The sequence below is a fragment of the Aotus nancymaae genome, unplaced genomic scaffold (assembly GCF_030222135.1).
Source record: "Aotus nancymaae isolate 86718 unplaced genomic scaffold, 86718_ANA_hifiasm-v0.15.2.pri h1tg000040l, whole genome shotgun sequence".
In the NCBI taxonomy this organism is placed as follows: domain Eukaryota; kingdom Metazoa; phylum Chordata; class Mammalia; order Primates; family Aotidae; genus Aotus; species Aotus nancymaae.
In genome coordinates this window covers 43,870,027-43,894,757 of record NW_026988454.1, presented here as the reverse complement: position 1 = coordinate 43,894,757, position 24,731 = coordinate 43,870,027, and the positions used below count along the sequence as shown (strand labels likewise).

General features: G+C 34.7%; 1 protein-coding gene across 17 annotated transcripts in view; it reads right to left on the bottom strand.

The window, feature by feature from the left end:
- Window positions 1–24,731, bottom strand: part of TRDN (triadin) — a 369,423-nt gene that overhangs the window by 280,217 nt on the left and 64,475 nt on the right. For all 17 annotated transcript variants that reach the window (XM_012450047.3, XM_064360733.1, XM_064360737.1 and 14 more), the window contains exons 3-4: window positions 7,188–7,349; window positions 6,078–6,110 (exon numbers count right to left, since the gene is read on the bottom strand). In XM_012450047.3, coding sequence (XP_012305470.1) covers window positions 6,078–6,110; window positions 7,188–7,349 — 195 coding nt within the window. The remainder of the gene's footprint in view (window positions 1–6,077; window positions 6,111–7,187; window positions 7,350–24,731) is intronic.

The following is a 24,731-nucleotide window of genomic DNA, read 5'->3' as shown; positions in this document are numbered from 1 at the left end:
ATTCCTTCTAATGTTGGCTTTGGCCTGTTAATTCAGCCTGTGGTTTGACCCACTATTGTTTGTTTCATCCTGAGTTGGTTTGCTTGTCTTAACAGAGATGTGTTCTTTCAGCAGCACGAGGTACTACAGTTGCCTGAGTCAGTGGGCTCAGAGTTTACGCCTTAGCGACTGCCTGGAGAAGTGACTGGAGCCTGAATCTCCTTCACCTCACCCTCCTCAGCCTTTTTCATTTTGAGCCAACCTCCAAACCTACTGTCTATTCTCTGGGTTTTGTCCCTCTCCCACCCACATCACATGTCTGATCCATGCTGGGAAAGACAGGCAGAAGATAAAGCTCTAAACTCCTCATGCAGCCTGAGAGCAATATGCAATGGTACAGTTATGGAGATGAGTTTTGATCTAGATTTATTTAGAGGAAACATCCAAAGATAAATGTATCTACTTAACAGCGTTACTAGGGCCTACCTAGTAACCAATATTCTAAGGCTATGAATTTTAACAAGTTTAGTCATCTTTCCATTCTCCTTCCTTTTTTCATGCACTGTATTTTTCAGACACTTAATGTTCAGCCTGGTGTAAACCACTGAAGCTGCTAGCAAAGATGGATGCAATGAAAGCTCTGACACACACATCCATCCATCCATCTTACTCTCGATGACGCGATACAACCTTCTGAATGGCCTAATCCTAAAGTCTTGAATATTTATGATGCTTAAATTTCCTGGCTCCTTCTCATTCACTCTGACTGCAAGAGCTATTGTGGATTTTAATAAAGTAAGAAAAATACGCAATAAAAGAACTGAGTTAAAATTTACCAGGCAGCGCTTTTCAACTTGCAGAGCTTTAGGGCAATTTAAACATGTGACTACAGGGGTAAATGTAATTTGTTTTGCTCTAAGTGAGGAGTCTCTTCCTCTGCCATTGACATGCATCAAGTACAATCTCAGGGAACATCAGCCTCTATCTTGGCTCCAGCTGGACAATTTCTTATTTCAAATAGCAAGTAGTTAGCAAGAAAGGAAATTAAACATAATGTAGATGGGCTTCTGGTGCTTTCCTCCAAGGCAAGAGATAAACCTATAACCCATAAGGCCACCATGCTCCTAAAATTAAAGATCAGTTTCTCCTGTCCAAAATGACTACAATTATTCTTTCTTAACTTTAAAGCCAGATGTCAGGAAAAGACATTACAAAACCTAATTTCTTGTTAGAAGCCTATTATGTCTTCTAAAATTACATATTCCAAAGGATATAAATGCTATAATAATTATTCTTATATACAGATATATAGAGATGGAAATTTAAGTAAGAATAAACTGTAAAAAGGAGATAGAGATAGGTGTATCTGTTAAGTTGCACTTAAAAGTATTAGTACCAGTATTTTATTAGTAAAATAAATAAGTAATAAACCAGTAATTTATTTTTGAACATAAAGAGAGAAAAATACTAAGACATTTATGCTGAAAAAACATATATTTTTAACTTTGCTTTCAGACTTTTGGATTTTTGCCTCTCTCTCTCTCCCTCCATTTTCTTTCTTTCTGAGAGAGAGAGAGAGAGAGAGAGAGAGAGTGTGTATGTGTGTGTGTGTGTATGTGTCTGTCACAGAGCCTGGGCTCGGTTTTAACTTTAACTTTGGGTCTTTGTGAATAATTAAGCAAATTAAAATTTATTTATATTTCTAAAAAATAGAGTGTATCCATTTATACCATCATTACTATTATTAATAGTTTCATATTCTTTCAGTTCAATTTATTTATGATAACATCATATAAAGATTTAGCCTCATTTTTATCAAATATACAATGCCCCAACTATTCTATCTTATTTGATCATGTATCCATTAAAGTTTTAATTGTGGTCTTTGCAGGACATTTTACTAAGTAAGGTAATCTTTTATACCCTTTCAATTAAGCTGTAAAATACCATGTTGCATTGATCCTGATACTAGCAATACCACATCAAAACTCCATTACGGTCATTTATTATTTTATTTAATATGTTTTCATCATTAGTCTTTGGGAATGTGGTAAGCAAATAGTACATGTTCTCTCCCACCAGCTCATTGCTTGGCTCATAGAGAACGCTTGAAAAAGATTACTTGAAAAATACATTTGTTGATTAAGTTTAATCCCAGAGGCGTAAAACATGTCCGTATTCTGTATTAGTGATTAGCTAAGGATACACATTGTACGATGTGAAATCTTAGACATCTGTGCTTTGCTGTCACTCAGAAACCTAGGAGTTACCCAGAAAACAAAAAGTTTATTTTCTATTACAATCATCTTCATTTTTTTTTCTTTTACATTTCTTAGAAATTTGGCAACACTCTGCATCACACAAGTTCTAAAATTTTTCATCACAAGTTAAGAGGTTACAAGAGATAAATTTATAGATTATTGTAAATGTTGATATTTAAAAATAAAGTTACCTTATCCCTTATAAAAACTGAGTTGATGGACTCCAAACACCATAATATTTTTAGATGGCATTAACAACTTAAAATATATATCAAAAAGTTCTTTCTTAACATTTGGAAATTTTTTATCTTTCTGTTTTCTTTTTGAATTTATATTTTCATTACACCTTTCTCACAAAAATTTTATTCAAGAACTATAGTATGGTTCTCTAAGGAAAAAAGTATATCCATTGAAATTTTAAAATTTCCTTTATATCCTCTAATATATTAACCTTTAAACTATAAGAATCTAAGAATCTGAAGGTTAATATATTGCAAATCTTCGTAAGTTACTATTAAACCTGAAAAATGAAATTTTTTTTAGAATGCCATCTAGTGAATGGAGCTTTAAAAATAGTTCACCTATCTGTGGATTAATATGTATTCTACAGTTAGAATGAGGCAAGTTTCATCAACAAATCTAACCGTATATTTTACTTTTAAAGATACGAGTATTGAGAAGCCTTATGCACATCTGTATACACACACACACACACACACAAATCTTATTAGGGCAATGTTATTTAATTTTATATCTCCTTCCAAGTAATGTCAAATGACATAAAGAACTAAAAACAAATTTATTTATATTTGAAGCGAAAATAGTACAGTTGTAAACTTGAGCATGTTCTCAAGAAGATCAGTTTCAGAAAAACATTCAAACGGAGTTTAATTCCTTTAAATCTCTCTGCACTTATTTACCCCTTAGAAAGTAAGGCGTTAACATATCCATGATGTATACCCTGGTGTGAAGAATATTGCTCAAAAGCACACTTCCAGATGTGCAAAGTATACCACTATACACAGCAAATAATTTTTTTCAGGAAGTATTATTTATAATAATATTTTGTTTTCATAGTTATGATTTTTAGACAATTGTGTGATAAAATCTGGTATTTTCTAAAGATTCAGTGCCTTGTGGTCTCATCATGAAGTGTTTGGTAATAGAACTTAGTATTTTAAAATTTTGACAAGTTGAAAAATAACTGCATGAAGAATATAAAGACAGTAGATACTACATATAATACCCTGAAGCTATATTTATATATAACAACAGATTCCACAGACTAGCAGAATCAAATATATTTCATCCATATTAATAATCTGTTTAATAATCAATACTGCAACCCTGAGATTAGTTGACTGCACCATTATTTCATATCAAATTAAGAACCGCAGACTTCAACCATAAATAACAAGCTGGTTGAATTTTTATTTTGTTAAGAATAGCAATAACCGAACAAATAAAACTAAGTGTATTCAAATAAAATGCTTTAGGTAGACATAGGACATATAAAATGCTGCAGTCTGATAATTTTGGCAATCTAAAATGACTAAATATTATTGAATATATGTAAATTGAGAAGAGTATTAATAAAGAGTCATTTAGATGGATGAAAATCATGTTTTAAGAGACTATCATTTTATATCATTCTATATTGCCCCCAAATTCCTTCTTAAAACAAAATTTTTAAATGCAAAACTAAATAAAATAACCTATAAGACAAGAATAATTTATAGAATTTCTCCCCTAATAATAATGTTAGGAGTATACTTTAAATGTAGAATGTGTATTATAAATGTTTTATAAAATATTACCTACTACTTTAAAACTCTCATTGCCTCTATACTTCTATCAAAGAAAAGCCTATACATAAAAATAATAATTACAATGAAATAGATCTCCTTGAGTTCACTTTTAACTATGGTTTATGATTATATAGCCTCTGAACCCAAGATAGGGCATATGAGATTTTTACTTAAATATCAATTTGTTTTCATGTAACTCTGTGAATAATACTATTAAGAAAATACATTCAGGTGATTTTAAGTCAATTATCCTAATTTTGAGTGTGTAATCTTTAAAGAGTACATACACTAATATATACATACATTAGTGTATATGTGTTTAAGGACATATATCCCTTAGACTATTTTTGACTAATAAGCATTCTTAACATTTTTTAAAAGTCCCCTAAACAACTATTTAATAGTTTTTCTGTTAAAAATTTGATTTGGTGAATGATTTAAGAAAGGTAATGATTTAAGAAACAATAGTAAAACAGCTTTGTGTGAATTTTCAGTTTATACTAATTACTTTATGAAGCTTAATTTTAAAATAATTTCAAAGAAAAATTTAAATCAGAAGATTTTTTATTAAATAATAAATATCAATTTATGAAAAATATGGCTTTATGATATCCTTATGAAATTTAGTTTATAAGTATAAATGAGCAAACATTATTTATCTGTTTTCCCTTCTTCCATTTCTAAAGAAAATAAACATGCATAAGCTGTTATTTCCAATAATGACTAATACCTCACTTAAAGTTTGACTGTGTTCTAGTCACTCTTTATGGGAAATCAGCTATAAAAAGACCCTGCTCCTGATCTCTTGAAGTTTATAGACTAATCGAGACTCTCTAAGCCTGAATTTGATGGCTGAAGTCTGTCTTGAGTGCTTGAGTTCTCATTCTGGATTTGTAGGTGAAGAAACTCTTCATTTCTCCTCACAGAACTTTATAAACACATTCATTTCTGGATGCCTTTGCCACAGTTGAGTTTGACTGGCTTAGCTCTTTTTTGCTGCATAAGTTACAAATTCGAAGTTTCTAAATTAACATACACTAAGTGGATTTTACCCTACATAGTGTGGGGTAGTCATCATTTTCTCAGGGAAGGCTGAAACTGTAATCCCACTGTTTGAATCCGCAGTAGGTCTTAAGAGAGAGCAAGAGAACCCAGTGTTACCTGCCTGGGTAAATACCCTCAGCAGCTTGCCCATATGTAGCAGTAACTAAAACACTGCAATTGTTTCAAGTCTGGCTTAAGTGTTGGCTCTTTACTCACAACCAATGTACCTCAGGATGGTACCACCTCCTTCCCAGTGCCCCTTCCAGGTGCAGTTCCTACTCCTTCCTGTAAAAATCCCTGCCCTGCCTATCTGACATTCTTGCCCCATTGCTGTCCTCCTTTGTCCTAGTTTATCGCTCTCATCATTCAGGTTGCCTTATCTATTTCTGCAAGGAATTCCTCTACAGCACATCCAGACACACCGAGGTGACTCTACTCCATGACAATGACATGTCACACATACTGATTGGATAAGAGCCTTTGCCTGCTAGACAGTTATGTCCCTCACCATCTTGCTGTCCCCGCCCATAGTCATCACCTAAATTGCAAAATAATGCTGGCTAGAAAATAAGAAGAACAAGAAAAAGAATAAAAATTTTAAATCAATAAATCTAACCATGGTGAAAATAAATTATGGGTGTCATCATTTTCCGGACCATTTCTAAGGCTACAAAATTCTTTCCTCATTCTTCAAATTCCAGCTAACTTGTCTATGTATAGATGAATTCATGCAAATCTACTGAAGAAGGCATATAAAAAATAATCAATAGAAAAATAGTGAGATCTTTTCCAATGAAGGTAACTTCATTGGAAAAGAATTGAGTATTTTCTTTTACTGACTATAAATCTTGACCTAATTATTAAATAAAACCTTTATATTAAAATAAATTAAGGCTACAACTCAAGGAAATATATTTGAACTATACTGAAAACCAATATTAACATAAGAGAAAAGGAATTATTATCAAAAGTGAAAACAACCAACCTTTTTTTCTTAAGGGAGGCTCCTCTATTTCTCCTAAACAAAGATTAAAAACAAAAAAAAAAATTAGAAAATGTTTTAGCACACCGCAATATGACATCACTATTTTTCCCTTTTCTTTTGTTCACTTAAAAATGTATTAGTTTTAACTGTTATAGTCTTTATATTACTTTGCTTCCTAAATTCCAGTTTTTAAGTATAAACTTTGTTTATGTACATTTATTTAAGATTGTTTCATTTTTATGAATTCAATAAAATTGTGGCAGTGATCCAAATTATACATTATAGGTTATATATCATGTTAATTTCAGTTCTCTGTTGTTCATCTTGAACTCTTACTGGCACCAAAACAAATATAAATTCAGAAAAAGTTGTAAAAGTACTCTACTAATAAAAGCTTTCCTGGTAGTCAAGGCTGAATACATGATTTCTGATGACTAAGACTGATCCTAAAAAATGTTATCTAATAGATGGCATCACAATGCTTTGTTATTTTCATACCCATTCAATGGCAGTTTTTATGTGGTTTGAGTTGGCTGTTTCCTTTTACTCATTAATATATATGAGAGAGCACATAGGTTAGTTGCATAATTGTTATGACACTTAGAATATGTCTTTCTATTCTACACCACCATTTGGTTCAATAAATTTACTCTTTCGATTATGCTTTTAGTAAGATTGCTTTCTGCTATTTGACTACAAACATGATTTATGTGTGTAAAACACTTACATGTATTTTCAGTTTTACTGTTTTTATTTTAATCTTCCTAGAGATAAACTTTTTTTTTTCCCAAAAAAGCATATAAATGTGAGTTTGTATCATAGTTTTATAGTAGTGCATAATGAGACTCTCTTTGCTGTAATGCTACATTAATACTAGCATTTAATTTTGACATCTTTGCCATAATGGCAGATAAGCTGTAAGATGAAAATCAAATAAAGACCAACTTACTGTGTTTGGCAGCCTGTTGATATGCTTTTAGCAGTCAGAAGTGTATTCATTTTGGTTTAGCTTTACCCAAATGCTCATTTGAACTTAAACTGAGGCAAGCCATTGTAACACATATCTAATAATGGTCCTAGCAGTTAGATATGTCTCTATGTTCTTTGTACCTTTATCCGTGTCTTCGTCACCATCATCATCTTCTTCATCAGCATCAGACGAGATGATATCAGACAACAAAGAAAAGAAGCCATAGATCCAGTCCGTGGTTTCCTCCACAGCATCATGTACAAGTTTTAAAGGATCTGAGCCAATCTTGGCAATAGAGCTTGCTAAAAGTAATTAAAAAAAAGAAAAAGAAAAATTTTGTGATAATTTCCAAAGAATTTAAGAAAAACTGTTTTTACTGATTTATTCTCTTGACACAATAAATATGCCAATTTTAAGATTCTAAACATCTCCTGGCTAAAATTTTTTGTTCAGCAATAGAAATTTTATTTTGCTATAATATGCATGTATACCAAGAAAGAAAATGCCCTTGGGAAGTTTATAATCCAAATAAAAGTTAACATGGGGAAAAATTCGGAATGAATTAAAATAATGTGTATTATATTACCCAAATTGCAAATAAATGCCATGTTATGGATGTTCAGGAATAGAAGAAATCATTTTGGTCCATATTATATGGGACAGCATCATAGAAAAGATGGCTCTGTAAGTTTTCAGACAAATAACAAGTTCTCCAAGTTGAGTAAGGTAGTCGTGGCTAAGTTAAGACTGTTAGGTCCATTTATTCTAATTTGTGACACCACAGGAAGAATCTGGAATAGTCAAGGTAGTGATCATATCAAGCTCTAGTTGGAATAAACTGGATTTGTCTGTTAGTCATCCCTGTCCATGAAGTAAAAAAGTATTTGAACTGCTAGTAACTTCAATGGATAGAATCTATAATCTTCTCTTTTCTGTGTCCTAGGAGATATAAATTGTTTGCAAAATCAAAGATTGAATCATAAAAAAATGCAAGCAAGTAGATTAGAAATTTCCTATATTTTGTTTTTCCAATGATATGAAAACTGCTCTGAAAAGGCAGGCATAGCCTTTAGGATGTGATTAAAGAGGTGATCTATCTAGAAATATGGTATAAATTGCACCTGATTTTTTTATCAATCTGTAATTAAATTTTAGAGCTATGTTTTCTTTAATGTTAAAACTATTTTAGCTTTTCAGAGACTCTTCTGTCTTTAATATATTTAAGAGATGAGAATTATATCAATGTATTGTACTACCTAAAGGTTAAGTATATCGAGTAAGCCTTTTACTCTGATTGACATAGAAAGTCATTGAAAGATTTGAGCCCAGAGATGAAGTGGTTTGACTTCCTTTGCTGTGTTGAAGACTGAAAGGGTTCCAGGCTAGAAACAGGGAGACACAGATGAAGCCAACTGAAATAATCCAAGAGAAAGATGATGGGGATTTCTATCAAGGTGGTAATACTGTATGTGGTGAGATGCAATTAGATTCTGAGTGTATTTGATTGACAAAATTAATAGTAGACGCTTCCAATGTGGCTTATTGATGTGACAGAAAGAAATCCAGGAAAACTTCCAGGTTTTTGGTGTGAGAAACTGGAAGGAAGGAAATGTCCTGAAATGGGGGAGGACTGGACAGAAACAAGATTCCTGTTGGGTGTGGATGGGGTTGGGAGTAGAAAAGCAGCTGAGTTTTAGACTTTCAAAATTTGTGTTGCCTATTAGATACTGACATCAAGATGTAGACATTTGTATGGTGCAATGTAATCTACAAAAGAGAAGTTCTACCTGAAGACAGGAACTTCAGTATCCAACGGAAGACAGAAGATATCAAAGCCATAACAATGAGTGAGAACACCAAGGAAGTTGACCAAGAGACACTTTAACAAATGTCAGGGAGATAAGTCAGAGAGATGGGGAGGAGCCAGCAATGGATTCTGAGGAGAGATGACAGAAAGAGTGACAGGCAGAGCAGGAGTGAGCAAGAAAGACAGGGAGAAGGAACCAAGAAAGTGTAATGCAGTAGATACCAGGTAAATAGTTTTGAGGAGGACAGAGTGAACAACTGGCAAATGCTGCAGATAGGTCAAGAAAGCTGACGACTGAGAATGGATCTTTGGATTGGATGATAAGGATGTCACTGTTGACCTTCAAAGAGCAGCTTCAGTGGAGTGCATTCAAGATGAAACAGAAAAATTTGGAGGCAGTGAGTATATATTTTTGTATATGACAGAGATTGAGTAATATTAGAAGAGGAACTAGGATCATAATGAGTTTTTCTGTTTTTAAGCACTGTTCAAATAGGAAGAATATCCCATGGTTTATGTTGACAGGAAGATCTCATAGAGAGGGGAAAATTATACGAAAGAGAGGATTTCTGGGGAAATTTAAAATTTTATATTCCATTGTGAGGAATTTGTGGAGCACACAGACCATCCAGTGACCCTAAGGTATAAATTGCTGTTCTCTAGGAAGCCTGTCTCCATGATTCATTGATAATTTACTTTCACTCTTTGCACCCTATTTTACTGCATTCCGAGAGTTTCATGTGAGCAAGAAATGGCCATTTGAATAGTGAGATTAAACCTTAGAAAAAGGAAATGAAATGGAATTTTATAATTGCAGTTGAGGATTTTAAAAGAATCATATGTAAGGAACTGGATTGTTCTGGCACCATTAAAGGCATTTTTAGCACTCGTATATTTTATACCTAATGGAGAAATCTGCAAATGAGATTTTTATGATGAGAATAGATGGAGTCTATTTCTCCATTTCCCTTCTAAGTGTTAACTGAAGAACTCAACAATAAAATCCAAGAAAATTGATATCAGTTTAATTATCCTTATGCTTAAATGCACTACATGCACTTTGCAGACATATATATATATATGTATATATTGCCTGGTTCTAAAATAGTCAAAGCAGGCTATTTTTATGAAGTTATTGTTCCTAGCTTGAGATCAGCTTTTGATTTTCTGATTTAAATAAGATAGTAGTCCTGAGGTTGATTCTTATTATCTCTTTCAGACCTCACACCCAAATCCAGATCATATCAATGGAAAAATATTATTCAATGTAAACTAAAACTTTTATTGATGTCTTTTTAAAGGAGATATTTAGGTAATTGTACTTTCTTATCTCTCATGTTTGCATAAGTTTAATTATATACATGACAGTGAGGATCATCTTAAAAATAATAGTAGTCAGACACCATCATAAAAACTTTACATGTATTAACTCATGTTTTGTTCTCAATAACCCAATGACATAGGTATAATATTTTATACCTTGTTTTTAAACATAGGAAAACTGAGGCACAGATAATTTAAATAAGATACCTCAGGTTACATAGCTAGTAAGTGATGGAGCCAGGTTTTGCACCCATTTTAGGCCACCAAAGCAAGATTCTTCACTATTGCGCCATATGCTGTCAAACAAAAAACATAAACTCACAATTGATTCTAGGGTTATGTTTTGGGTGGGGAGATTCTAGAAGGGGTTTTCTTTCTCTTAAAAAGAACGAAGACTTTACTGATGGGAACAAAAAAGCCTGGAGCTGCTGCAGTCATCTTGTTACCATGAGAACAGTAACAGGCTCTTTGAGAAAAACAAGGATTAAAACTAGAAAAAAAAAAAAAAATGAGTCCACGATGACATTGCTAAGGCCTTGAAGTATCCAATGTTGAAATCACCCTACCTTCAGCACTTCTGTTATATGAGATAAGAAATGTTTCTCAGTGTTCAAGTTATTCTTAATTGTATCCAAGGTTTCTTACAGAAAAATATACCACTGAATGCCGGGAAAACTGCTTTAGGTTACTTGTGGTCAATAATTGGATTTTTGGCACTGATGAAAGAGTGCCAAGAGATACAAGAGAGGCCAAAAAAAGTTTAAAGTTAAATAAGATTTTTATTTGTCCTCTGGTTTTGAAACTAAACTATGCACATACTTAAGTTTCTAAATGGGACTGTACAAGAGAAATAGTCATTTTCTCTGCTTCCCTTCTAGAGAATCAAGTCCACAGTTTCACTGTTATCTTTGGCAATCAGTCTTACATTCTGTAGGTAATATATGACCCTTCTTTATTTTTCATATCCTGAGAAACATCAGCAAACAATGGTTATGAGCTTGGGTTCTGATTTCAGACTGATAGCATTCAAGTTCAAGCTTCCCACTGAGTGCTGTGCCAACCATGTTGAAACAAAAGGAGAAATAGTAGTAAGCATCCTGTCTTCACTTAAAATGTTATTTTCTTCATCATAAGTTTTTGCATTAATTTTGAAATTTTAAATTCTGCATGAAAATATTATTTATTTTGATTATTGAGTATTTTGGAGGACTCCAATTTTGCAGTCATGGTATTTCACTCACTTTTCTCTAGTCCTGGTACTTCCCCAACCTATTAGTTGTATGATATTGAGAAGATTAACTTTTGCCATGTTTATGAAACTTATCAGTGCCTCTGCTTTTCCAAAGTCACCATTCTAAATCACGACCTCAACACCCTAGTGCCTGTTACTCCTCTATTCAACCTCTCTGTACTGTAATTTATAACATATTTGCTTCTGGCAAACAGTATATATATAGTGGGAAAAAGGATAAAGTACTCCATGCTTCCATTTGCTGAACCATCAATGACAGTAAGAATAAAACCACATAAGGATATAAGAACAAAACCACATAAGGATCTATAAGTATCACATGAGACAATGTAGTCAAATCAAATGGTACAGTGCCTGGTAATTAGTAAATATCAATGTGAAGAAATAAGCACAATTGTTGAATGATGAAAATGTTCTTTTGAGATTGCTACCTAGCACTAACAGTTTCCCCTCCCCTCCACAGGAGGCCTACATATGATCTCAATTTCTCCCAAAGTCTTCATGTGCTACACAACTGGTGTTTCCAGCATTCTCTGATGTACTTGACAGCTAAATTCTGACTGCATAGCATTCAAACCCAAATGATTAACACCAACCTTAATGCTACCCTCATGCTTTCCTTATGAAAGGAAAGAACTGAAAGGTAGAGTCTCTAGATTTGCCCACCTGCATCTGTCTGAGCCACTCTACAGGAAAGCAAGAGAACAGCGGTCCCAGGAATCTTCTGCCTTTCCATCCATGATTCTGCTTGCACCAGATGGCACTTATTGGTGTTCCTTCAAGCACAGTGTACATGAACTTTTTGGTATAAAGCATGTGTATTAGTTCAGTTTCATTCTGCTGATAAAGACACACCTGAGACTGAGTAATTTATAAAGAAAAAGAAACTTAATGGGCTCACAGTTCCACATTGCTGGAGAGGCCTCAAATCATGATGGAAGGAGAAAGGCATGTCTTACATGGCAGCCAACAAGAGACAATAAGAGCCAAGTGAAAAGGGAACCCCCTTATAAAACCATCATATCTCGTGAGACTTATTCACTACCACAAGAACAATATGGAGGGAAACCACCCCCATGATTCAATTATCTCCCACTGGGTCCCTCCCACAACATGTGGGAAGTTTGGGAGCTATAATTCAAGATGAGATTTGGGTGGGGACACAACCAAACCGTATCAGCATATAGGGCAGAACATATGATTTACTAAATGTTAGATAATTATCAATTTAATTTTCATAATCATTTAACTCAAACATATGACAATGCTCCATAAATGCAGGCTCCTATAAATATTAGCCTGAGATCACTTAGTCACTATGCCCTCATAGCCAACCTTGGTAAGGTCGATGAAATCCAAAGATTGCTTTCATTGGAACTCATGAAACAACTAATGCTTGCTCCTAAGCTCCCAGAAAATATTCAGATCCAAATATTTGGAACTAAATTGAGGTAAGAATTTTTTTTTTAATGTTATAAATGCTACCCAACCCAGGAACAAGTAAACTTGGAGTTGCTGTATGTACTTCTGCATGGTAGTACTCAATATGAGGTTGGCTAAACAAAACAGAGATTTCTCTTTTACAACAATTATTGAGCACTGATTATATAAAATATCCTAAGTATAATATGTAATTGATATCTAGGTGATTCTAATTTGGGTATGTGAGGAACGTTATTTCAAAATATATAGAGGTAATTGTAAGGAAATAATTTTAAGTGACTAGTTTTTCTATTTCTGCAAATATATATATATATATATATATATATATATATATGAATACCTTTGCTTCTGTTGGTAAAATTTTTATCAAGTTAAGAAAAATTTTAGCAAATTATGTGTCATTTAATATGCCCTGAGTTACATGTCAATTTTTTCTTAAACTACTGTAAAATTACTTAGTCTTTGTCTTGAAGGTAAACAGATTTTCTCCGAACTTGCACAGTGCCAAATGAAACTCAGATATGTTTTCTCATCCACATCCCACCCCCTAAGATGGAAAGAAAGAAACCACAGATAGGAAAAACAAATCAAAAATGTTTTTAAAATCTGAGTACTGGGTCAGTATATGCATAAAACATGCTGTCTCCGCTAAGTTAATAGGTTTCTTATACTCAGAAATGTAGCTGAGAGAATACAAAGGCGTATGAAACAGTTTGGGTTCAAGTTCTAGCATCATTTATAATAGTCAACTATTTCCTAAGGATATAGGGTAGAAATGCTAATTTAATTTGTTACTAAAAAGAATTCATTGGAAACAAAAAGAATTAACAGTGAATTTAATAGTCTTCTGAGACTTTGGATCCTGGAGTTTCCAGCATCAACAATACTTGGAACAGATATTTAAGAATAAACAAAAATATGTGCTTATATATTCACAGCGAAATTTGCTGTCTTCATTGAAGTGATGTTTACTCAAGACATTGTTCTTTAAAGCTTTTTAAGTTCAAACAATTTCTCATAAGTTGGGCTACTTGTCCTGAGTATATTTGGTTGAATTCAATGATGTTAGAACTGCCATTTTTAATTTTTGTCACCACAGTGGAGGGGGTTTCAACCTCTTAGAGCCAAATACCTTTTTTCCTCCCATGAATTTATTGCTTTCTTATTTTCTGTTTTATTTCAAATTGAAAGCAAAGACAAAGTTAGAGACATAAGTAAAACATCCAAGGAAGTCAAGAATTCAAAAATGTTTAATGCAACACATTTATTCCTCTATATTTAATCCCTAAGATGAATTTATATCCTGCCAGTGGACATTTCTAAAGGTATACTACTGAAATTACATATTTTTCTATTATTCTTTCTTGAAAAATGCAGGAAGAATAGATATATTTGTACGTATTGCTTCAGTTCCAGAAGCAACACTTGATATTTTGGCATCTGATAAGCCACTTTTGTGGTGACCAAAATAGTAATAATTTATATTCCATGTTTTAAAAATAGATTCTTCGCATAGAAACATTTTAAGAGAGGCTCATTTTTTTGAGATCCTCTTTTTATATTTACTTATATCGATCCTTTAAAATTATTTATACTAAAGTGTTAATTGGAGAAGACCTGGCTAACTGATGGCAATTTGAGAGGAACATAGGTAAAAATCATAACGAAATGCAGAAGTTGAGGCCAATGAAAATTGAATCCAGCTACTGTGCTATATTCTTTCCGTTTGATAATTTTATTTACAGGATATAAGAGTATTTTAAGGATCCTCACATGAATAAAAATGTGGAATTCAAGCTATGGTGTAAAATTTCCTGGAAAGTATATATGTAGATTAAAATAAATTTTTTATTTATTTAACACTTTATGATTTAGCAAGACATACAAATATTGAATAATTTGATTCCAGACTGGGTAATCAGACTGTGAAATAAATTATGAGATGCTTCTATAGAGCACCTTTCAGATGCTTTTATGAAAAGTATGAGGAAACGTCATTTTCACATATTTAAATGCCTTACTTTACAAATGAGTGAATACTTTGCTATTACCATATTTAGGAATAAATGTTCTATTTTAAAAATAAAAGATTTAAGTAGTTGTATACTATAACCAACAATAAATCACAATTTTATAAGTGATTTAACTTCAAAACTAAGTGTGTGAATAGATTTTCATTCAATATGATTTTTAACATAGAGACACATACAAAGGTTGAAATTCCCTGGAGTCTCTTATCTTTACCCTCAATGAACACTCCTCACAACATGATGGCAATAAGTTAGGTGAATAAAATTCCTATGGTGCTTCTAATATTAAACTCACTTGGCAGATTGATTTTACAAAAGTTCTAATTGTGATAGAATTTTTTTCCTGTTCTTTTTTCCTGTTTAGTCTCTCTTTCTTTTCTCCTCCTCCTCCTCTGTCTCTCCTCTCTTCTCTTTCTCCTTCTCCTCTTCTTCCTCTTCTCTCTCTCTCTCTCCTCATGACTTCTGGATACCACCCATATTAGATTACAAGGATCAGTCTGTCTCTCTCCTGAGTTCTGTCGTCTAAATGTCTATGCCCCCACTAAATCCATATGTTGACATCCAAATCCCAGAGTGATAGTACTTGGAGTTGTGGCCTCTGGGAGGCAATTAGGTCCTGAGGGCAGAGCCCTCACAAACAGAATTAGTGCCCTTATAAAAAAGGCCTAAGAGAGCTCACCCCTTCATGATGTGAGGACGCAGCAAGAAGCCTATGAGCTGGAAAGTAGGTTCTCACCAGACACCAAAACTGCTGGCAACTTTATTTGGAATTTCCCAGCCTCCAGAACTGTGAGAAATAAATGTCTGTGAGGAACTGTGTTATAGGGACTTCCCGGGGCGGCTGGGGGAGTGTTTGGAGTGCAGGACTTCAGCTTTCCTGCCTGTAGCCAGCTAGGGCCCTTTGTTTCCACTTTCTCGCCTCCAGCCGGCTGGGGCCCTTTGTTTCCATTTTCCCGCCTCTGGCCAATTGGGGCCCTTTGTTTCCACTTTCCCGCCTCTGGCAGGCTAGGGAGGGGCTTTGTCTCTGATTTTCCTGCCTCTGGCCCTTGGAGGTGGGGTCTCCATGACTCAGGGTTGTAAAACTAGCCAATCCGGTAAAGGATTCAAAAATCAATTAATCCGGAGGAAATTTGAAAGAACCCCTCTGATTGGAAGAGAACATGAAGGGAGAGGGAATAACTCAGGGATAAAAGCTCTAACCCCCAGCCTAGACTGGACGGCACCCTTTCCGGGTCCCCTTCCATGGGCATGGAAGCTGTTCTTTCACTCTGCCTAATAAATCTCACTATTGTACGCTCTTTGGGTCCACGAGTTCTATTTGAGCTGTAACACTCACTACGACACTGTTCCCCAGTCTTTGGGGTTAGGAAGGCCAAGAGCCTAAATTCCAGCTACAAATCCTTCGCTTCTGTGGAGGCCCAACAGTTAAGATTCCTGGTATTCACCCAGGCGGCCCCGGGGTTCAACTCCCGGTGTGGGAACCAGGGAATCCGGCTGCAACTACTCCTCTTACAGTATTTTGTTTTATCAGCCAAAAGAGACTAAGAGAGTGAGACACATGCAAAAAATAAAATAAAATAAAGGGTGGAATGCAAAATTCCTGAAGTACAGTGGATTTTAAAAGATAAAATCCATTTGATTTGCAATTTTGAAAAAATAAAATACTTGCATCTGCAAGTATTGTTGGATATTTAGATGCTTTTAAACCAAAGGAAAAGCTAGGATCCTGATTTAAAAGCACTTTTGGTGAGCTAATTGTTTTATTGACTGCAGAAGGAAATGACTGTCACTTTGCTAATCTACATTTGAATAGTTATATTGTAGCTCCAATCCTTGCTTTTCAATATCTGAGGCATGGGCATTTTCCCTCTGCTTTTAAAAACTTTCTCAATTGAAGTTTTTCCATACTCATCTTTACTATTAACTTACTTCAGTAGTTTAGAAATGTGCACTTGTGTGGGACCTAATGAAATTAAACACAAGCATCCCTACTTACATACGTGGTTATTTCAGTATATAATAGTTTATGGCAATGTAAAACTAAGTTACTTCTCGCTGTTGCTCAATTGTTACCTCTTGAGGCAAAAGGAACATTACTGAATGCAAATAGATGTACACTTCACCTCTCTTTCTCAATGTGACCCCAATCAACGAATTTTTTACCAGTAAAATTTTGCGACAGATGTTTAAACCTGGAATATTTCCAGCTAACTGGAGCTAGGCCTGTATCAAATAATGGGTACTTTATATTTCAAAGCAAAATGAAAAATAACTTTTGGCTCCTTTTACCCCATCAAGTATCTACATGAAAATTAGGAAATCATATTATGCTTTTATTAATGAATATGTATAAAAGGTATGACTATTGAATTTGCTTTCACTTCCTACAAAAAGTAGGAATCTACTTTATATTATATATATATATTCAAAACAAGATTTGAATCTATGCATATAATATAATAAGAAATAGGAAACTTTTTTTTTGTAGGTTTATGGATTTCCACAGATTTGTTTCCAAACTAAGATTCAACAGAAATAATTTTCTGGTAGCATAAAAGTCAAAATAACATACTATTCCAGTTGGATGATTTACTTGGATCACTATATTGTAAATTTAACAGATTAGTGGAGAAGAGATAATATAGCAATTAACATCTTCTGACTATTTAATATCTATTTCTTTCACCAAATTGTGGTTTAGTTTTGGAAATATTTTTTTTGTGCATTTTTTTTTTTTTTTTGAGATGGAGTCTCACTCTGTCACCCATGCTGGAGTGCAGTGAAGTAATCTCAACTCAGTACAACCTCCACCTTATGGGCTCCAGTGATCCTCCCATCTCAGCCGCTTGTCTCCCCAGGAGGAGTTGAGACCACAGGCTCATGCCACCACATCTGGCTAATTTTTTGTAATTTTGGCAGAGACCAGGTTTTGCCATGTTGCCCAGGCTGGTCTCGAACTCCTGAGCTCAAGTGATCCTCCTGCCTTGGCCTCCCATTGTGCTGGGATTATCGACATGAGCCAAAATGCCTGGCCAGTTTTGGAAACTCTTGGCTTTGTTATCTACTCTAGCTATTCTATTGCTCAATGATAGCTGAGAAAATAATTCTAAAGTTCTTTTCATCCTGTCAAAATGTACCATGTAGTGCCATGAATTATGTTTACTGTCGTATAAGTTAACTAACTATTTCAGAATGGTTCCCTTTCTCCCTCAGCATAAAATATAATATTTTAATCACTAAATTTCTATTGTGTAATTGGTAGAATTATGTATATTCACATGATATTTAAAAATTGGAATTCGTGTGGTTTGTTCATCTTTTTGAAATATGCCTATTCATCTTTTCGAAGCATTAAAATATGCTTAAGGTCACAAAGATTAAATCAAAATAATACTAGCTACAATTTATCTAACAATATTATGTGCCATTCAAAGTTCTAAGCATTTTATATGTATTAACTCATTCAATGATCACAGCAAATATATGAAGCAGGTACTACTATTACCAACAGAGACAAAACTGAGGCACAGAGAAGTAATTTGCTCAAGGTTATGCAGCTACTAATTGGTGTAGTCAGGAATCTAGCCCAGTACTCTACCCCCTCACCCTGTGCCTGCATTTAGCTACTTTGGTTCTGGTCTTGAAGTACATGTGTTCTTTTGTTATTACTTTTTTGTGTTTTCACTTATTTGTTTTATGTTAGTGTGTATGTCTGCCATGTATGCTAAAAAAATTAGCAAATAACTTTGGTTTTGTTTATATAATTTTATTCAACCAATAAATCCAGCAGAAAGCAGGTCAATGAGAATAGTAAAATAAATAAGACAATCTTTATTTTTGAGATGCTTATGGTCCAATCAGGGAGACAGAGTTTTAAAAAGGTATTTTAAAACCGAAAGCACTATTGATATATCATAAACTAATATTTTATAAAGTAATACTATGCTTATGCTGAGCATTCAGAGTGTAAAACACACTATCACATTTTCATTTATTAATTCACTTACTCATTAATTCTATTATCTCCACATTCATTCAAATGTATTGAGCTCATACTTTGTGCAAAAGTTCTAAGCACTAGAAAAATCAATTAAATGAAATAGACAAAGTATTTTCCATACAAACCTAACAAATCAGTGGAGAAGAGAGATATCAAAAAAATTACACCCAATTAAACATATATATTTTATAATGAGTTTTATAACAAAACAGTAAATAATATGATGAGAAATTATGATATGGTAACTTGATTTTCATTGGACGTTCAGGAAAGGTTTCTTTATGGAAGTAACTTTAAGCATAGTACTGCATAACGCTGATTTGCAATGGCCAGACTTTCAAAAAGTAGGGTATGTAACAAATATAAAAGTAGGGTATAATAACATCTGGTGTAATTTATAACTATATTAATTTTTACAGATAAATTCATAAATACCAATATGAGAGCTCATTTGTCAAGGTCCAAATGAGTGGTATAGAGCATTGATTTCAGACTTTTAGATTTCTTGACCCTGAAATCCACCACTAACCAAAATCTGGAGATGTAATATGGAACTGCCAACTTTTTATTTTGCAAAATTTGATTTAAAAACAATTATAAAAACAATATCTGGTTTTACCACAATGTCAAAAGAGAATTTTAAGAGGACAGATGTAGGAACAATATAATCTAAGAATTAAGAACATTTCTTAAAAATGAATACTTTTTTTTCTTTATCTTTTTCCTCATTTCATGAAGAATCAATACACTTTTTATTAGGGTCTGGGAAATATTGAATTATAGAACTCTTTGTTTCCTTTAGGTACTCATAGGCAGACTGAAGTTGGGTAGTAAAATGCATCTTTTTAGGTGTAATGACCAAGAGTACCAAATAGGCCTGGGGCAGTGAGCAAAAAATGCAGGATTTGAGATAAGATTTGAATCAGAGTAAGAAACACTCAAAATATGCTTCTTGAAAACTCAGTACACATGAGAGTTGATAGAGTCTAAAATGTTGCATTTAGTGTTTCAGTCTTCCACGTTTCCTAAAAAGTAATAACATATTTGTGTGTGTGTGTCTGTGTGTGTGCGTGTGTCTGTGTGTGTCTGTGTGTGTGTTTAAAATTAAATGTTAAATTTATACTTTCCGACTGACTTTGGGCCTTCCCTAAATGATTTTACTCTGCTAAGCTCATAGCCTGACAAACAGTGCACCTGCTTAACTGGGCTAAGTGCCAAGAAAAGAAAAAAAGTCAGGAAAATTAATTTCCAAGAGCAGTAGATAAATGGCACACCTCATTAGAAAATCTATTTAAAAGGCACATCAGGAGATGTCTGCAAGTCTTTTCATAAGAAATTGATGCTTCCTACCATCATGTCCTTGCTGGCTCTCTTCTCAGATTACTGATGTTACTTCCTGGTAATAAGATTCAAATTCAAGTTACATTTAATGAGTCCCTCCTATGTGCAAGGCACGTTATGTTTTACATAGATTATTGTATTTAAGTCTTACAAAATTGGTTTGAAATAAGTATATTTTATGGAATGCTTGCAAAAATTACCAAATACGCTTTAAGACACAGTGGTACAACCATATAATAATGTTTTCCTCTCCTGGATGAGGGTGCTAATGAATGATGATCCTTGTACTTAGGCAGGAAAAGCTAAGAGTTACCACACTCTATTGCTGTACATTCTGACCTAGAGGAAAATTATCAACATCCACTAATGCCTTAGTTTGTAGTGATTTCTTTATAAATCCTATTTGTTTGAACTTCTGATTGTTTAGAGAGAAAGTTGTCACTTCATAAATAAAACAAAAGAAATTTGTAAAAATTTAAACCAAAGCCTACATATTTTGGCCCCAGAAGACCATAATACATTATCAAGGCACCCCTCCATTTTCTGAAAAGGGGGTCTTTCTGGCTGAGTCTGCAGAAGCTTGGGGGGAAGATCTCCGGCAGCCTTTGTAACTCCCTAGTCTCAATTACTAACAGAATAATGTTTCTCTGTCCCCCAATTCCAACTTAGGGTTTTGAAAACATTCTTCTTTGTGGAAAGAACTAAAGTCAATGTGGATAACAGAGTGATCATACATCTTGGTTTGTCCCTGATGTCCGAGGTAAATCTTAATTGCTCTCCATTTCACTCTCACAAGTATCCCATTTCAGTTGTTAAATTATATAGTTGTCCCATATGAAGGCTTTGTTCACCGTCAACACACAAAGCTGGAACTCTTTTCCAGAATTCCCTTACATGCATGTTTTCAGGTAACAGTTGGAGACAAGAAATTGTTATAAGTTTTGGAAAGCACAAATATGGTAATAATGAAGCCATTGTTTATTGTCTGAAGGTTGGTGTAGGGCAGATGCTTTTGCAGCTCATGATCACAGAGAGTCTAGTTGCCCTTGTTGTGAGGCAACAGCCGCCACATCTCCAGCACGCACTGGGCTGGCTCCTTTAGCATCTCCAAATCCTGGCCAGGTGCGCCTGCAGTTCCGTGGGGGAAAGGCGTCAATTTATCCTGCAGCTCATCCGCATAATCGTAATTTGTGTTGGTAAGAGACAAACAAGTCCTCCAGTTTGTTCTTGTCAGTTTCAGTTTGTCCCTAGTTCCTCCCATTATATCCATTTTACCTTCCCAATTTCCACCCTGACTACTTTCCACTCAACACCAGATGCACTGCAACAGCCTTACATAGATTAATCAGCTGCCATGAATTTGTAAACCATATAATAAACCCTTATTCTATATAATTCAGAGTAGCTTTCGGCTACTGTGTCAAACATTGACAGATATATATGAATATTATTTGGATGTTATATTAAGTAAGAAATGTGGCATAGGTGAAATATCTTTTCCAGTCTGTTTATTTGGTGCCCTAAAATTTGTCTCATTTGATAAGAAGAATCAAAGTCAAAAATTTTGCAGCATAGAAAGCAAGATGTTATCCCCATTTCACAGACAAGAATATATAAGTTCCTAGTCATGTTAGCTTGTAGGTTCATAGAGCTGAACAATGAACCCAAATCATCTAAATGAAGCAAAAATAAAAGCCAATTCTGCATTTCCTGCACTAGTAGAAAATATATGCATAAATCAGATATAATTCTGAAAATAGGAAATGCAAAGGTTGCCCAGAAGAGAATCATTCTTCTCAATCCAGTACAGTACATGCTTATGAAAACAGATTTTCATTTCTCTGTGAACAAACTTTTCATGGCTTCACAGCATTTACCTACTTTTCTAAAGTTTCAGAGATTAACTGAAGACCCAGTGGTGGCTGGCCTAACTTTCTGGCCTTCCAAATCATTTCTGGTCTCCTTTCTTTACCACTAACCTTCTTTTGTAAATATTAACAATTACATATTTCAAAGATTATCACCTAGCACAAAAGATTCATCATGATAATATTAATCCTTAGCAAAAGTTTGAATTGTGTCTATCAAAATTGACATTAAAATATGAGAGTATAATTTACATTTTGAGACTGTTATTGAAGCCATAATTTATATAGTTCTTTCATTTTTGTAATACACATATTTCAAGAATTGCATATAAATCAAATGTTTGTCAAGTTAATAATTGTACAAGTATACTACAGAAATTATCATTGAAAGGAATTTGTTCTTATTTTATAAAATGCATGGCTACCTATAATTAGATTTTTAGATTAGCTTACTTAAATATAAGGCATACTTATAGTTCCCAGTAGAGTTTCCACTGGACCACTACAATTAAGTTCTCTGGACAATGTCTATGTTACTGGCATTTCATCTGACAGGGAAATACTTCAGTCGATGCAAGCTCAAGGAAAATAAAATTTCATAGAGTAAGGTAACCAAGTGTTTTTTACTTAAAACTCTAGGTCATAATTTTATATTATAGACATTTCAACTATATATATTTTAAGAGCCTCTATCACACAATAAATTGTGTATTGCCTATTTAGATTAGACATTTATGACTCTGGATAAAGAGCCCTTTTTCTTTTGTTGACATCATTGGACTTAGCTCTACTAGTTAGATGATGCTTATTTTAGTCTAACTACCAATGATATGCTGGCAAAGCCATCTCATTCACACCTTATATTAGGTCTTTCTTGCATTGCTATAAATATCTGAGACTGGGTAATATATAAAGAAAAGAAGTTTAATTGGCTCACAGTTCTGCAATCAATACAGAAGCATGGTGCTGGCATCTACTCAGCTTTTGGTAATGCTTCAGGGCGCTTACAATCATGGTGGAAGTTGAAGCAAAGGAGTAGCAAGTACGTCACATGGATGGCCAGAGGAGGAGCAAGAGAGTTAGTGAGGGTGAGGGGATGCCACATACTTAAAAAAATCAAATCTCATAAGATCTCCTTCAGTATTGTGAGGAAAGCACCAAGGGAATTTGCCAAATCAGTCATCAAAAATCCACCTCTATTAAATAATAATATCCCAAGAGACCCCACTTCCTACACTGGGGATTACAATTTGACATGCAATTAGATGGGACATATATCCAAACTATATTATTTTATCCCTGGCTCCTCAAATCTCATTGTCTTCTTTCACTGCAAAATACAATCATCCCTTACCAATAGTCTCTCAAAGCCTTAACTCATTCTAGCATTAACTCCAAAGTCCAAAGTCTCATCTGGAAATAAATTCCTTCCACCCATGAGCCTGTAAAATCAAAACAAGTCATTTACTTCCAGGGTACAATGAAAGTATAGGCATTGGGTAAACAAAAAGGAGAATTAGCTGAAGGAAAGGAGCTAAGACCTCATGTAAGTTGAAAACCCCACAGGGCAGCCATTAAATCTTAAGTTTCCAAAATAATATTTCACTCCATGACCCACATCCTGGGCACACTGATATAAGGGGTGGGCTCCCAAGGAATTGGGCAGCTCTACACTTGTGGCTTTGCAGGGTTCAGCTCCGGAGGCTGCTTTCACACATTGCTGAGTGCCTACAGCTTTTCTAAGTACAAGGTGGAAGCTGCCAGTGGATCTGTCATTCTGGGGTCTGGAGGACAGTGGCCCCCTTCCCACAGCTCCACTAGGCAATGCCCCAGTGAGGAATCCATGTCTGTCCCCCAGACACACATTTTCCCTCCGCATTGCCCTAGTAGAGGTTCTCTGTGAGGGCTCTGCCACTGCAACAAACTTCTGCCTGGGCACCTAGGCTTTCCAATACATCCTCTGAAATCTAGGTGGAGGCTTCCAAGCCTCTTTTACTCTTGCAGTCTGCATGGCTGCAGGTTTAACATCACGTGAAAACCACCAAGCCTTATGGCTTGTGCCCTCTGCAGTGGCAGCCTGATCTGCACCTGTGGCCTTTTAAGCCACAGCTGGACCCAGAGCAGGAAGAATGTAGACAGCATACTTCTGGGGCTGACCAGGGCAGCAGGGTTCTGGGCCTGGCCGAGGAAACCATTCTTCTCTCCTGGACCGCTGGGCCTATGATGAGAAATACTCCTGCAAAGATCTCTGAAATCCCTTCAAGGCCTTTTTCCCCATTTTCTTGGCTATCAGCAATTGGCTGCTTTTTATGCAAATTTCTCTAGCAAGTGGTTGCTCCACAGCCTACTTGAATTTCTCTCTCAAAAAAGCTTCCAGCCTGCTTGAATTCCTCTTTCAAAAAAACTTTTTCTTTCTTTGCCACACGGCGAGGCTGCAAATTTTCCAAATTTTTATACTCTTCATCCCCTTTAAAGATAAGTTCCAGTTTAAGTCTTTTTTTTTTTTTTTTCTGAGACCAAGTCTTGCTCTGTCACCTAGGCTGTAGTGCAGTGTCATGATCTCGGCTGACGGCATCCTCCACCACACAGGTTCAAGCGATTCCCCTGCCTCAGCCTCCTG